The sequence below is a fragment of the Talpa europaea genome (genome assembly GCF_964194135.1).
Source record: "Talpa europaea genome assembly, chromosome: 3".
Lineage (NCBI taxonomy): Eukaryota > Metazoa > Chordata > Mammalia > Eulipotyphla > Talpidae > Talpa > Talpa europaea.
Window position 1 is genome coordinate 19,591,908 of NC_140069.1, and position 17,049 is coordinate 19,608,956.

The 17,049-nt window shown below is 33.1% G+C and overlaps 1 protein-coding gene across 1 annotated transcript in view; it reads left to right on the plus strand.

Moving 5' to 3' along the window:
- CSMD3 (CUB and Sushi multiple domains 3) overlaps positions 1-17,049 on the plus strand; it is a gene marked incomplete at both ends in the record, with an annotated part of 827,299 nt that overhangs the window by 610,095 nt on the left and 200,155 nt on the right. The window contains one exon of the mRNA XM_084229760.1: positions 1,609-1,811. Within this exon, the coding sequence (XP_084085886.1) occupies positions 1,609-1,811 (203 nt within the window). The remainder of the gene's footprint in view (positions 1-1,608; positions 1,812-17,049) is intronic.

Here is a 17,049-nt window from a genome sequence, read left to right on the forward strand (position 1 = left end):
GAATCCACCATTTTGATAGGAATATGAAGTTATTTGGGTTACTGCCATAAGTTCAGTCTCACAAGCCTTCCTCCTGATTTTAGGTAGAGGACTCACAATTCTTTATGTTGTTGCCTCTTAGTTGATGACAAGAACCATAACCTCCTAAATCAACTCCAATCAATTCCCCAAGGCAGTGGCTTACTCTCAGCCCTACTTTAGCTATTAGTTTATGAGTGGGAATGCATTCAAAACGAACAAATCTTCCTTGACATATGCGTGACTAAGTCCGTTGCTGTTCACAGAACAATGATTTCTAACTTAAGAATTGCTCCTTTATGTAAATGAAATTGCAGGCAGGCTCCTGTTGGTGAAGGAGGTTGTAGAAAACAAGTATTGTTCTTCAAATAAAAAGCTGAAAGGTGTACTCTGTGTTATATGTGGTATGCTACATTTTTGCCTTAGCAAGAAAATTTGCAAAACTCAAAATAGATTACACTAGAACTCAAAATAGATTACTGAAACATAGATTATTCAGTTTTATTTAAGTATTTAAAATTAAAAAAACTTTAAAATATTAAATTCAACACACTTATAGAATTTTAAAAGTTAGGGAACAGTATTTGCTATTAAATTTGCAACCCAAGTCTAAAGCTGTGACAATTCAGATATCAAGCATGAATATGAATCAAACTATCATCTATCTATCTATCTATCTATCTGGCATCTAAATATCTACCTATCTAAAATTTAGCATGCTTATATAGTTGGATTTTTGTCATTAAGCCCCAAAAAGTATCAGATGCTACTACTAAATTTGTCTAGATTAAACATAAAGCAGAATAGATTTATCACGTAACAGTTTTGTATTTGTACATTTGAATGGAAAAAGCATTTTTCACATTAAGAAAATTTCTTTTTACTTTTCAGATAGCTGGATGTTATTAATATTATGAGTGGATTTTAAAGTTAAACATACTTTTTCTATATATCTTGAGATGTTCATGTGTGATTTTTTTCTTCTTATATCTGTCATTGTAATGAAGTGTATTGATTGGTTTTTGAATGTGAACCATTCTTGCATTCTTGGAATAAATCTTTTTAGATTCTGATAAGATGACCAAAATATTGAAACAGTGATAAAAATATATACTCTGCAGTCAGACTTCAATTCATGACTCTTAGGGAAATTTTATTTCTTTTTTCCTATTTAAGCTTCATTTGCCACATTTGTGAAATTGAGATAAAAATTTTTCCTGCTTCGCTGGGTCATCATAACAATTAAACAGGAAAACAAATGTGATACATTTTGTGCACAGTTCTTGGCACTTAAGAGATTCCTTGTGTCACCTGTTACCTGTTGCTGCCACCGTTAATTCATGAACACTGAATTCATGAACACTGAAAATAATCCATACATGACATTTCTGTTTTTGGAGGTGCAAAGAAATAAATTGCAATATTAAAGTAAAAATCACTAAAGCTTATATGTGGTTTACATAATTCATATTTGTCTGACAGAATGAAAGGACTAGTTAACAAAAATAAAGGTGAATATTTGTGTTAATTCTTTATTTAAAACAAATCTAGGTTTAAAATAATCAAAAAAGATATATGGTTCTTCCACAGCCTACAGTTTCTTGCTTTTGATACGGAAGCATCACATGATATCCTCCGAGTTTGGGATGGCCCACCAGAAAATGAAATGCTCTTAAAGGAAATTAGTGGATCTCTTATTCCTGAAGGAATTCATAGCACTCTGAACATAGTGACCATCCAATTTGACACAGATTTTTATATCAGCAAATCTGGATTTGCGATTCAGTTTTCAAGTGAGTTATTATTTTACTTATTCAGTGAAAATAGGAGTGCCATTAAATAGTTTTGTTAACTTTACTGCTAAAGAATATGTTTTAGTTTTTTTTTTCACTTTTATTTTTTATAAGATTTTATTATTTATACAAGCACTGGGTACAGTCAGAAGTGTGGGAGGGTGAGAGAATTCACCATAGCCAGAGCTGGGAACAGAACAGGCAGACTGATGAAGTGTACTGCTGAGGGAAGCAGCGGGTAGCAGGAGAGGTCTGCATGCCATGTGGGACCCTCGCCCAACGGCTGGGGAACCGGCGCTGCAGAGGCTGTGGGCAGCTTCGCAGCTCAGCACTCAACCGCTGCGCCATCAGGGGAAGCCCTATAAGTTTAAGTTTTTAATGACATTTTCTTATTTCCATTCTTTTTATTTGAAGTTCAGAGAAGATATATTTGGGAAAAGAATGTAAATAATTTTGAATTGATTAATTTTTGAAAGCCTCTCTCCAATTGTCCAACAGATTTTTCTTAAGGAAAGATGCTATTAAAATAATTAAACAAATGAACTTGCTACAAAACTACATTATTTTATTTTTTAGAAGCTGTATGTTTTAATATGTGATTTTTAAATACTGTTGACTACTGCTATTACAAAAAAGCAACCCTACAATTAATAAACCCTAAAATTAGTAAAAACTTTTACTAATTTTATTTTTGTTTTGATAAAGATCTTAATTATATATTCCCATTTATCTTTGACAAAATATTGTAGATCTACATTTAAAGTAATTTCCTATAACAATGAAATGCCATTTAGTGTAAGTAATTACGAGTGTTTGTGGCTTGTTTCTGTTTTCTTTTTATGGCACTGCTAAGTGCCTAAATATAAGTTGTGCTGTAAAAAGGATTTTGGTTTAGTAGCTGGAGAAAATGAACATAAACTTAAACTTTTAGCTATCATATTTTACTTTTACTTTTAGCTATCATATTTTTACTGTTATTGCCAACACACATTCTCTCTTTGACAAAATGATCTGGTGGTTCTTGTTATTGTATGATATTTAAAAGAGCCTAGTAACAAAAACTGTCAAGATTTCCAAGAAGCTATGTGGAAAGAATATTAACAAATGTTCTTCAAATGTGCCTGAATTCAAATTCTTGCTCCTACTAACTGTTGATTTTGGGCACTTGACTTCATCATCTGGGTTAGTTTTCTCTGTCATATAATAATAATAATAATAATCTCATAAATAGGCTCTGAAGATGTAACATTATCACAGGTACATAAAATTTGGCATTGAGTATATAGTTAATTCATAATTATATGAATATGAGTAAAATCTAACTCCTTTGAAAGAAATGTAAGTAGCATGAAGGATTTCTGAAAGACTGTGCACATAACATAAAAAAAATTCCTGTATAGAATTAGACAATTAACTTGGCAGACATTTTTGTTCCTGTAACACAGTTGTTTGACATGATACACAAGCATAGATGAACTATTTTGTATTATACGAACCAAACTTATGTGAGATATATTGTATCATCTCCAACATGCAAATGAAAACAGTGAGTTTAAGAAAGTGTTTTTAATTTGTTCAAGGTTATACTGCTAGCAGATGCTTGGAGGTGTGATTCGAATCCCTGTGTCTAAAAAAGAACTTAACACTAAGCTTTTTTCATAGTAAGTTCTATGCAGTAACTACTATTAGACTGCTACTATTATCCTAAAGGAAATAGCAAGTTTTTGTTACATTTTATTAGTTATAGTGAGGATCTGCCACTTAATGAGATATCTCTCTGATTATTTTCCCAAATACCAGATTTAATGCCATACTTTCAAAAACAAGTGAATTAACCAAGTGAGGCAGTGAAGAGAAATGAAGGAAAGCTGGAGTGCATGTATGCTTGTTTATAAGAGACAGTTTCCCTCTCTGACTGTATTTAGTTTGTCCTTTAGGAAGGTCAGCAAATAGTACAGTAGAACATGATATAAGGAGTTTCATGTAAAATCATCTAGTTTTCTGAGTAAGCAACTAATCGTGAAAACAATGTGGCCTATAAATCAATAAACAGTTGCTTCAAATTTGACTTGCAGGTTAAACTACTACTGTAGGTGAAAGTCGACTTGCAGGTCAGAGACTGCCACTTCAGTGCCTAATCTAAATAAATTCCTCTTGCCAACAAAATTCTATTCATGTTAGCTATTCATTCATTCATTCATTCATTCACTCACTCATTCATGCACTCATTCTAAGAGAGTGTATTGAGGAACATATATTAAATATACTTACTTCCAGTTTATTTCTTAAATACACCTTCCCTTTCATCCAGCGTATCATCCTAGTTATATACATGTACGCACACACACACACATGCACACATACATACTCACTCATACACACACCCACTTCTACTTTTTTCTTAAACCCTTTTTCATTGTAAATGTTATTCTGTGCCCTTTAGTTTAAACCTTGCTCGTTCTTCCAGACTCAGCACTAAGAATCTCTGTTATCAGATCTCTCTTTTATAAAACATATTGTAGCCCCTACTTTTGGAACCAGCAATGGCCATTTTATTCCTAATAAAAATGAAATCAAATGGTTTATCAATTCATGGCCTTAAAGATGTTTTAATTAACTGATTTTGTTCCCCAATATACCTTTGTCTCCCTAAATGTTTGCATGAAAAACAAGATTCTGTTTAGAATGATCATATAATTTATTGTTTGATTCTATGTTAATTTTTGAAGGTAAAAGGGGACACTATTAAAAAATTAAGCAGGACAATAGGCATAAACCAGGACAGTTGTAGCCAAATTAGGATGTATTATCATTTTGATTAAATCATATTTTTGTTCTGTCTCTCTTCCCCCACCTCCACAATGCTCCTTTTCTAGCAAATAGTTATTGTTTCTTGACTATCAACTAATAAATAAAAAAGAAATGAGTCAGACAACAGCAGTGGAACAGTCTTCAGCAACAAAATGCAACCAATGAAATGTATTTTACTGAACATGGTGCAAAGTAAATTAAACTGAAATATAGGGCACCTACCAATTTCATAATCATTGTTAAGCCTCTATCAGCAGCCCATGCCTTCTATTTCATGATCTGTTCATTCTTTGTAGAGTCTGTCATTTTGCCTCTTGGTATTACAGTCTGCAAGACACTTTTGCTTAATCAGAATTACTTAAGCCTGACATTGCCACCTCATGTGCTGTCCTATGTGCTGTCCTTGGTTCTCAGCAGTCAGCCTCTCTATCCTCTTCTTAACTTTGTAATCTGCCTGTCTTGTCCCATTTTAGTTCCACAGGGAGACATCTTTGGGTATCATGCTGTCATTTGCTCACCGAACAGTTGATTTTGACAGAGCATTTCCTATACTCTTCACTCTTTGACCTTTTAGTTAAGAATCTACCCCTGCTGGGTAATATAAAATACCAAGACCCATAGTTCATACTGGAGAATTCTCAAGAAGTGGATTCCTTAGCCATGAGAGGCCTTTAAAGACTGCATGGTGCCTCTGCTTTTGTTCCCATCCTCGTTATTACTGTTTGCTCTGCTGTAATAACCACTCACTTCATTATCCCTTAAACCAGATTTTTCTCCACATTTGCACTTGACTGATATTTTATAAATACAAACTGGACACCATTCCTCTGTTTAAAGTTCTTTAATTGCCAGTCACAAATTTAAAACTATGGAACTGCATTTAAAGCCTCCACAAATCGTACCCAAAGTGACTTCCAATTTCATTGCTCACTATTCATTTACATTTGTCTAGTCTCCTAACTATCTTGTCCTGAACTACAGTGTCCTTTCATATTACTGCTGCCTTTTCAGACTTTCTTCCATGTCCCTGGGACTTCCATGTCCACATTCAAAATCTACAAATTCCTAATCATTTTCCAAGACCTATGTCACCTGATACTTCTAGTACTGATACACTCCTAGACAGAATTATCCCCTTCCATTTTTGCACTGCTCTGGATATCACACGCAGATTGTACCACAATGGGCATAAGTCCCAGTTTGCCTAAGACACTTCTGGTTAGTGCTTATTATTCTGGAATCCTGACTAGTTTGGCCTGTAGTTCTGTAAAATAGCCAAGGTGTATTTGTTAGATCTCTACTTTACATCTGATTTCATCTAGTAGTATTTGAGAAATGTCCTTGGTGTTCAGAGTAATTATAATACATGGTGAAATCTAAAAGACAACTGCTGAGAACCCATTTCTATTTCCAAGCATTTTCCAGATGTTAAGTAATTCACATTTCCCTTTCAATGGCAGCATATAGGCCATTTGTAGATAAAATGAAATATTCTCAGATATATGCTCTTAACACATTGTGAGGGAGGATGTTAGTGGAAGAAGCATTTTACACTGTTACCCTCTCAACTAGTTTGTATAATAGCAAGTTATATCATACTATGTGCTGTGGTTTGAAAGATACTTAAAATGGTCAGATCATAAATTGGCTGAATTAGTAGGAAAAATGTTCTTGAAATATGCACAGAATAATAGAGGCTAAATAGATGTGCTATAGTGCTTATGGAATGCATTCAGAATACTGTTGCCATGAATGTATTTATTTATTTTATTGGATAAGCTCACAGCTGTTAATTTTTGTCATAGAAATAAGTTTTGATTATTTTGCAACACATATTTATGAAAATGCTGGACTTTTTAAAAATGCATAATTAATGAAAAAGTACATATTGAGAATTCATTTCTTGAGAAGACTGATTCAATCAACATGTCCAAAAAGAAGGTTAGTTCAGCTTGAAGGGGGGCAGTAAAAAAGGATACATGCAGGGCCTCCCCGGTGGCACAGCGGTTGAGCACTGGGCTGTGAAGCTTCCCGCAGCCTCTGCAGTGTGGGTTCGATCCCCAGCTGCTCCCCGGCCACCAGAGGAGGGTCCCACATGGCGCGCAGACCTCTCCTGCTGCCCGCTGCTCCCCTCAGCAGTGTACTTTGGTCCTTCTGCCTGCTCTGCTCCCCGCTCTGGCTCTGGTGAATTCTCTCACCCTCCAGCGCTTCTGATTGTACCCAGTACTTGTATAAAAAAATAAAAATAAATCTTAAAAAAAAATTAAATAAATAAATAAATAGCAAAAAGGGTTCATGCAGAGATTAAAAGTATGACAGAAAAATAAAGTATGTCAGAAAAACTTATGCTTGCAAAAGTAGAAACTAAGTTTGAAAAATTAGCAGAAAAGAATATAGAATTGTTTCTCACTATTTGTATATCAAAGTATTTTAGTACTTCCATAAACATATTCTGTAAAAAGCAGGGAGTCCCATGTGATTCCATTTCAATAAGACATTTTTAGATAATGGCAACTAAAAAACTTTTAGAAAGGAAACCATGTGCTCATTGGTTATTTTTCTATCTATCAAAATTATAGTTATAATACTGATTTAAATGAGACCTTATTGACTTGAGTATCATATTAACATTTTTTAGGCAACAGGATAATTTTATATTCTAAAATATGAAACATAAATAAATGGTGGTTTGAGGCCATCATAGTACATTTACTCCATACTTCTCATTTTATTTTATTTATTTTTTTAAAGATTTATTTATTTATGCATACAATAACTAGGGTACAGGCTAGAGGTGTGAGAGGTGAAAGGATTCACCAGAGAAGAGTGGGGAACAGAACAGGCAGACTGACTGAGGGATTGCTCCCTGGCTGGGGAGCGAACTAATGCTGCAGTGGCTGTGGGTAGCTTCATAGGTTGAGTCTTAACCCCTTGAGCCACCATGGAGGCCCTCCATACTTGTCATTTTAAAGTACCTAATATTTAAAACAAATCTTGATATTTTTAAGTACTTATCTTTTACAGCTGAGTACTTTTTAGTAGAATTATATCCTAAATAAAGTGTGCCGTGCTATTTGATTTATCCTTGGCACCATGACATCTGGTTGGGTGTAATGGGCCAATTTTTCCTAATAGCCTATCAAGCCAATATGAAAGATGGGGTATTTTGAGAACATAGTGAGTATAATATTAAAAAATGAGATGATGAGATTTCAGATCTTACTGTATATTAATATTTTAAGATATGTGTGTGTGTGTGTTATTTTGTAAACACCCTTGCTTATTTGTTTACATTATAGGATTTCTCCTCTCAGGTGCATGCACCATGGTTTTCCCACCCCCAACATACCCCCTGTCCTGCATCACCCCCTAACACTTTATCCTCTCTACAAGTTCTCTCCTCTTCTCTCTACTTTCTGTTCCCCCTCCCCTCCTGAGTCTTTCAAATCTGTGCTCTTATTAGATGAATATTAGCGGTAAAATTGGACTTCCTATTCCTGTACCAGATCATATTGGAAAAGCTTTCAGTGTTCACCACTGAGAATGTTACCAACTATAGGTTTGCCATGCATGGCTTTTATTATGTTGAGACGCTGAATTTATCCCAATATTTTGAGGGTTTTATTATAAATGGATCTTGAGTCTTTCTCAGAATCTGCTGATATGGTCATAGGATTTTTATCTTTTCTTTTCTTGATGTGGTGAATTATGTTGCTTGGTTTTTAGTTGTTGTTGCTGTTGTTTTTAAATTCCTTGGTCCCTGAAACAAATCCCACTTGTTCATGGTGTGTGGTTCTTTAAATGCATTATTGAATTTTGTTTGCTAAGATTTTATTGAAAATCTTTATATGCGTGTTCATCAGGGAAATTTTCCTGTAGTTTTTGTTTTTATTATTTTTTTCTTTTTCTTTTTTTTCTTTTTTGGTGTGCTGTGTCTTTGTCTGTTTTTGGTATAGCGTAAAGTTGACTCATAAAAAGCATTTGGAAGTATTTCCCCCTTTACAATTTTTTGGATAGATGTACTCATTTTACGAGCAAATTGCCTGAACATTTCAAGCTGATAAATCACTGCAGTAGCTGTTTGTTGAAACTACATGGTTTATGGTTTTTAGATGGTTTGCAATTGTATTAAGGATCATGTGCAAATTGCTCAGAATGTCTTTGTACAAATTATCAAATAACTCACTTTCCTCTGAATTAAATATAAAACTGATAGTGAAAATGCAACTTGAGCATATTGTGTGTTAAAATAAATATTTATACAATGTGGTATTATTGAACATGTGAAAAGGTGAACATGTAAAATCTAAAAGATATGTTTCATTTTTTATTCATTGATTTTTCATTTAGAATAAACAATACACTACTAATTTAATCAATTTATATTCTAAATTCACTCTGCCTGTGTGAAAAGCATTACTAATTCAGCTCTCTTAGCAGAAAGAATTCTCACATAGTTAAATGAGTCCACTTGTGTATTAGTCACTTCTGTTTCCTCTAATAGTGAATAAGTAGCAACAATTGCCTCAGATATTTAAATACAATAAAAGTTTTAATTTATGCATCCATTTTATAAAATCAGTATATAGTGTATGAAAGCTCTTGTGTTAGAAATGAAACAGCTGATACCATAAATTCAGTTAAAATGGTTCATGTTAAAATACATAAATAAAAGGTTTACATTTCAATAATTTTGTATTTGTCTTGACTTGTTTTGTGTTCCACTATATTGGCTTTCTAAAAGCATCATGTGCATCTGAAAAGACTGTGCATTTGCTGTTATTTGGTGTGGAATATTCTGTTAATGCTAGTTAGGTACAGTTAGTTCATAGGCTATTGTGGGGTACATCTATTTCAGGTGCTATGTCTTCTCAATAATTTGACATTTCATTGATATGAAGTATCTGCTTTTCATTGGTAATTTTTCTTTTCTTGAGGTTTAATTTGTCTAATATAACTATGTTATGATTATTATGTGCATATTATACCATTTAGAATCATTTCAACTTGTTAACATCTTTATGTTTGGAGGAGGTTTCTAGTTGATAGCACTTGGTTGAATCTTGATTTTTATACAGTCTGAAAATCTCTGCCTTTACATTAGAACACTTACACTTAGTATAATTATTCATGTTTGAGATCTCCTACCATCTCATTTTTTACTTTTTTATTGGATCCAGTTCCTTTTCTGCATTATCATTTTTATCCCCTGTTAAAACTTACTAACCATGCATTTTTTTTTTTTACTATTTGTGCTAATATTTACAGCATAGGTCTTTAAATATCGATACTATCGTATTATATTATGCCTCATATATATTGTAAGGACCTATGATAGTTCATTATATTCCCCTCTTCTTCAAAATGCCCAGGATAGTGCTGATGTTAATAAAAATATATAAATTTGGTTGTTCTTATTAAATAAGCTGAGAAGCTTTAATTAAAATATCCAGTTAGTAGAGTGGTAAATATCTTCAGCTTTGTAAATTTTTGTGTGCCTGAGATTATTGAAAACAAAGTTTAAATGTTATTTAAATGTTATTTCTATAAAAATATATAAGTTCAAACACTGCAAAATTAAAATTTGTAACTATCATTGTGTTTTAGTGCAATTTGACTTATAAGCATAAAGTGTCTTTTGATGGTCTTATTTCTTAAAAATGTATATGTTATACTAAAATGAAATAAAATTGAGAAAATACACAACTATACAGCTTAAAGGTAAAATACTTAAAAATATTTAGAGCAACTTGTTTGATGAATTTTATATTATAAAAATCTCTTTAAAAAAAAGATTTGTTTATTTTTTGTTTTTTTTTTTTTAATAGAGGCATGCTCTATTTATTTGTTTGCTGGTTTGTTTGTTTTGTTTTTGTTTATACAAGCACTGAGTACAGTCAGAAGCGCGGGAGGGTGAGAGAATTCACCAGAACCAGAGCGGGGAGCAGAGCAGGCAGAAGGACCAAAGTACACTGCTGAGGGGAGCAGCGGGCGGCAGGAGAGGTCTGCGCGCCATGTGGGACCCTCCTCCCGCCATGTGGGACCCTCCTCCAGGCCGGGGAGCAGCCGGGGATCGGCTGAGGCCGCGGGCAGCTTCGCAACCCAGCGCTCAACCGCTGCGCCACCGGGGAGGCCCAAAAGATTTGTTTATTTATGCATACAAGAACTGGGATGTAAGCCAGAGGTGCAGAGGGGTGAGGGGATTCACCAGAGAGAGTGAGAATAGAACAGGCAGATCTACTGAAATACACTGCTGAGGGGAGCAGCAGAGAGGCAAGGCAGGAGAGGTTTGCTCTGCCATGTGGGTTGTGCCCTAGCTGGTAGGGGATCAGACTTGTGCTGCAGTGGCTGGTGATAGCCTGATAACACTGTCTTTAACCCCTGCACCACCAGAGAGGCCCTATATCATAAAAATCTTAGTCAAAGAAAGATATTCTAAAAATAAAAATTTCAGTATATGTGAAAATATTTGTGAAGTATTTACATATGTCTTTACAAAAAATCAAGTTGATGCTTCCTGCATTTTAAGGAATTAGCCTCTGTAAAGAAAAATCTTTCTCAATTAAAAAGTATGGCATGTAGAGAAGATACCAGTTGACCATGCCATCAATTTAAAATGAATTAAAAATACCTTAGCAATAGTAATAAAAATGAGATATTGAAAAATATATCCTTTAGAAAAAAATAGCAAAATAAGTTGGAAGGCGCAAAACAAATGCCATATCATTTCACTCATGTTGAACATAGAGAAATGAAACAAAGGAAATGACAAAATGAAACAAAAACAAACATTAGAAATACGGAAAAATTAAGGCTACCAGAGTGGGAGAGGAGGCAAGGATAGAAACAAATTAGGGAAGGGCTGCCATGGACTAAAGTACTTTGGGTGCTTTTGTGGGGGATTTGTGTGGTGACCTAGAACTGAAGGTATATGACCTATTCCTCTAAATCATATAGTATTGTAAATCAGTGTTACCTAAATTAAATAAAAAAATGAATAAAGGAAATAAATAGTAAACTTATTAAATGGCTGAGAAATCAATTGAAGACTATGTATGAGTACCAAAATTATTATTTTGCTTTTATTGTTTTCAGTGTTTAGGTAATTCGTATTTTTTTTATGTTTTGCACAGATATATGGCATTTTATTTTTTAATTATTTTATTTTAAAGTAGTTTTGTTTAGAAAAGTATTTTGAAAAGTATCAACTTAATACCAATTTTTCTAGAATACATATATTAAATTAGATAATTACAATTACTTTCAGCTTTTTGTTTCATTTTGAATGGCAAAGTGTCACCTGATTTAGATACACATTTTATTATATTAAAGTCATGTACACAAGCTGTCCCTTTTAGGTTATGTTCTTCTGAAGGGTAAGAATGTTATCCTATTGATATTTGTATCCCTAGAACTTGGCCTTTTTCTGCTACTTAATTCTTAGTATTCAGTGAAGCTAATGAATAGCTGTCTTTTAATAATGTAAAATTAAAAGCATATTACCATTATATACTGTTACTCAGAGATAATATAAGAGCATATCTATTGATTTTTATCATTGTTTGCTTCTTATTTCTGTTTATACTCAAGTAATAAAATTCTATTTCAAATTAGACTTTTACATAATCTTTAATATTCTTTGTATATAAAATCAGTTATATATATATATATAGCTAACTTTGATAGTTTCCATTATGTCTTGGATTTCACAAAAATTATATTAGCGATTTTGAACCCACTTTGTCCTCATTTTGGAATACAAGAATCAATGAAAAAAAAAAAAGGAATCAATGAAAGAAAATGGTGTTGCCACTTGTTAAAATAAACCTTCAGTGTCAAGCATAATGCCTGTCTCATAGTGGGTGCATAACAATTATCTGGTGAAATAAATGAATAAATATGTATTACAAAAAGAGATTTCTTAATGCTTGGAATTATATTAAAGCACTGCCTTTGAGGTTTCTCTGACATCATATGCATTGAGCAGCTTTGTTTCCCTCCTGGGTTGATGGGAATGTCTCCTTCATGCTGCCATCTACTTTAACCTGACTTGCCATATCATTAGGTGTATCCTTAGAAACATAATGAAATTCTAAAGATAGCCACATTACTGAGTATCTGGCAAAGCGTAGGCCTAATAATGATGTTGAACATTCTTTATAAAATTGATGGATCTTGTAAAAAGCAAGGGCTCAACCAAGGGCAAAATTCTCTAGGGTGAAATCCACCTCTAGATTATCATCTGCATTTTAAACATTTTCTGATTGATTTGACACTGGACAGAACTTCTTTCCAGGTTAAATATTCCCATTTAACTTGATTTTCTTATAGATAGTGAAGTGGAGAATCTCGTGTCATTTCTTAGTCAATACAAAAATTGTAAGGCAATAAAACTGAAAATAGGAATCTGTAAGATTTTGTGAATACCAAATTTGAACTACGACCTTGTTGGTTTCCTGACATATTGTAAAAAAAGGTAAAGCTACTTAGACAAAATACAGAGTAAAGAGTAAAATCTACTGACTTTAAATATTCATTTCAGAATTGATATTTTCATGAAATTCTACAATATAACTCTTAGAATATAGCTCAAGATTTTATCTGATATTAAGTCAGGCAAGTAAAATCTCTGTTATGCCAGCATTACAGATTGGCAGCTAAAATTCATAAAACAAATCCAACCTGATAAATGTGCTTTTGCTGTTCACCCCTCATCTTCTTGCTCTGATAATCTCAGTTCTACAGTCATATTTCTTGAGTTTGTTTTGGCTTATTAGTTTTGTCAGTTCCTTGGCTTTGTTTCTTTATAGTCCACATATGAGTGAAATCATTGGATATTTGTATTATTTATTTAGTGCAATTCCCTCTAGTTTCATTCATGTTGTTTCAGGTGGTAAGATTTTATCTTTAGTTGAGTAATGTCACTTTGCCTTTATGTGCTATATCTTAATCCACTCACCTGTCCTTGGCCAGTTAGATTGTTTTCATAATTTGTCTATTATAAATAGTTCTGAAATGGACATAGGCATACATATATCCCTTCAAAGGAGTGTCTTTGTATTGTTTGTGTAGATACCTGTAAGTGGAATTGCTGGGGCATATGCTATTCTATTTTTAATCTTTTGAGGAACCTCCATTCTACTTTCCATAGTGGGTGGACCGGTCTACTTTCCCACAAGCAGAGTTTTCTCCACAAACTCACCAACACCTCTTGTTTCTGTTCTTTCTAAAAGGATTATTCTCATTTGTTTGAGGTGGTTATTTCATTGGGGTCTTCACTTGCAAGAAGTTCTTTTTCCAGGCATGCAAAGGATGTACTTATGTATAATTACCATAATGAGAACATAGCTTGCTGGTTTCTACTGTGTATAATAAGTAGCTATTAAGTTGTATTACTTTTACATGTCTTTTTTCACTTTCTGAAGTGATCATTAGAATTACAAAAAACTACTATGGATATAAGTTAACTTTAGTAGAATGAAAAAAATATGAAAATATGCCATAAAATTGTCATAATAATAAATATAAAATGACATGTTTTTGTGAATATTTAGTCTATTCTTTTGTCAGTTATTTTACTTTCTAGAAGAAATAATTTCCAACAAAAGTATTTTTAGCTAGGTATTATAATAACTTAGAAATAAATTTTCATTAAAAATTTTTACTTAAAAAGTAGAAATGTACTTTATTTGCTTGTTTATTTTGATATTAATAACATGGAAAATTGTGCACACAGGTAAAATTTTAATATTTTAAATTATTTTAAAAAAGTTTTACATCACCATTTAAATATTAAAAGATGTTAAAATTTTGCAAGTGTTCTGGAAATATATATCCAAATAAGGAAGAGGAAGTTGGGTAGAATGACCTGGAGTTCAGGAAAGACCTTACATAATACATGAATTTGGGAAGCATCACTCCATGAAGGTTGTTTAAAACCAGTATCAGATGATGTTATCCAGGGGAATATTGCAGAAAGAAGGGAGCAGAACATTAAGGACTAATAACTGAGATATTGCAATCCTAAATTATCAGATTAAAATGGTGGAACCAGTAAAAGATAATGAAAAGGAGCAATAAACCAGGTGCAAATAAAACAGAAAGACAACTCAAGTATTGTGATAGCTGGGAGGCCAAGAAAACAAAATACATGAAAAAGGCATGATCAGTTGTGAAAAGGTATGATCAGTTGCTGAGAATTTTCTGACACAAGAAGACACAAAGGATACCATTGAATTTGGCATCTTATTAGATTTAACAAGAGCATGTTAGTGAATCAGATGAAAGACTGATGATGAACTGGAGACAGACAACTGTCTGTCTATATACAATATCATATATCAATATGATATACAATATCATATATAGCTCCCTCAGGACAGGTATGCAATACATTTCCTATTAAAGAAAGGAGAGAAATGGGGAGAAGGATTGAAAGAGAAAGGGTTTGTAACTAGGATTTGTTCATTTAAGTGGAAAGTTATAAGCCACATTTACATGAATTTGGGGATGTCCTAAAATAGATAAGGCAGCAATTCAGAAGAAATTAGAATATTTTAGGAATGAAGTCCTTGAGAAGTACAGAAGGTTTAATACCAGCAGTGCAAGAATCTTTTGTAGGGCAAAGACACCTTCTGTCTTGCAACACAGTGGGAAATAATATGGGTATGGACCTCAGTGGACTGAGAGATTCAGTGGCAGCTCATAAGTAAAAGCTCCTATCTTACTGCTTATACTCTCTCAGTGAACTATATGGAAAGAAATCAGACTAAAGAGAAAACAGGAAGAAGAGAGAAAGGATAAAATAAACAGTTGGAATTGAAATGTCATTGGTGTTTTTATTTAAAGGCAAATATATGGCTAAGTATGGTACTAAGGATAAATTTTATTTTTATTATTTCTAATAATAACTACAAAATAACCATGAGTACCTCTTTTTTACTGTCCATCTTTTTTACTGTCGTGAAATAGCAACAAGAAATTTTTTGTATGTAATTGTTGATTATAAATTGCTCAATATTTCTGGCTTTTTTGATTTCAAGTTAAGTCTCAGTTTTGGGTTAATAATTTCATCAGTAAACAACTCTCAGTGTTGTTTCACAAGTCTCCTGATTGTTACTCTATTATAGCCACAGTAATCTTCATTATCTCCCCTACAATTCTTTCAACTTTATAATTTTTTCCATTTCAGGAATGTAACATAGTGTCAGCTAATCTATAACTCTTTGCTATTTTTATCTTATTTTACTTATCATAATTCCCTTAGGATCGTTCTAAGTTGTTATGTATATGATCATTATTTTTATTGAGTAATACTCCATGAAATTAATTTTCCTCAGTTATTCTTCAGTTGTTGAAGGATATCTGTGTTGTCCATAGTTTTCAGCTATTATGAATAAAGCTAATATGAATATCATATTTGCTTATTGGCATTAAATATGTAAGATATACTAGGTTGTAAGGAAGTGCATGTTTAGTTTTGTAAGAAATTCCCATACTTCCTTCCAGGGTGACTGTGCTATTTTATATCGCCATTATCAATGTTTAAGTAATTCAGTTTTCTCCAGAATTTTGTCAGCATCTTGCATTATATGTTCTAATTTTAGCTGATCTTATAGGTATTAGTTATATCTCCATTTAGTTTCATTGTTTATTTTATTTTCCTAATGCCTAATGATGATGGACATCTTTTTTATGCACCATCTGGTATCCTCTTAATAGATTGTTTTTCTTTGCCTATTTTGTAACTGGATTGCCTTTTATTCTTCCTTACTTTGTTGTCACAGCTGAGTTTTAGGAGCCCTCCATATAGCCTGGATACAAATCCTTTGTGAATGTATCCCATGCAAATATTTTCTACTCATCTGCAGTTGTCTTTTTATATTCTCCATAGACGACTTCACAGAGCATGTAATATTTTGATAACTACATTACTTAGCTACTAAACTGCCATACATCCTCTTGAGAAACAAGTTAGCACATAAACTATTTAACAAAAGCAATTTAAAGGTATTTATTGTATAAGCATTTAAAAATTAGTCCTTGTATTTATTTATTTATTTGTTTGTTTGTTTGTTTATACAAGAACTGGGGTACAGGTCAGAGATGCAGGGGGTGAGAGGATTCATCAGAGACAGAGTGAGGAACAGAACAGGCAGATTGACCAAAGCACACTGCTGAGGGGAGCAGCAGGCAAGTCGGGAGAGGTCTGCGCACCATGTGGGTAGCTCCCCTGCAAGAGACTGATCTCATGCTGCAATGGCTGTGGATAGCTTCATAGGTTGTGTCTTAACCCCTTGCTCCACCAGGGAGTCCCAGTCCTTGTAATTTTGCTGGTTATTTTTCTAAACACATATAGATCTGTCAAAGGTTCTAAATTATAAGTTCTAGAATTTGTAAACTTCTTTTGTTAGCATCAAAACTAAAG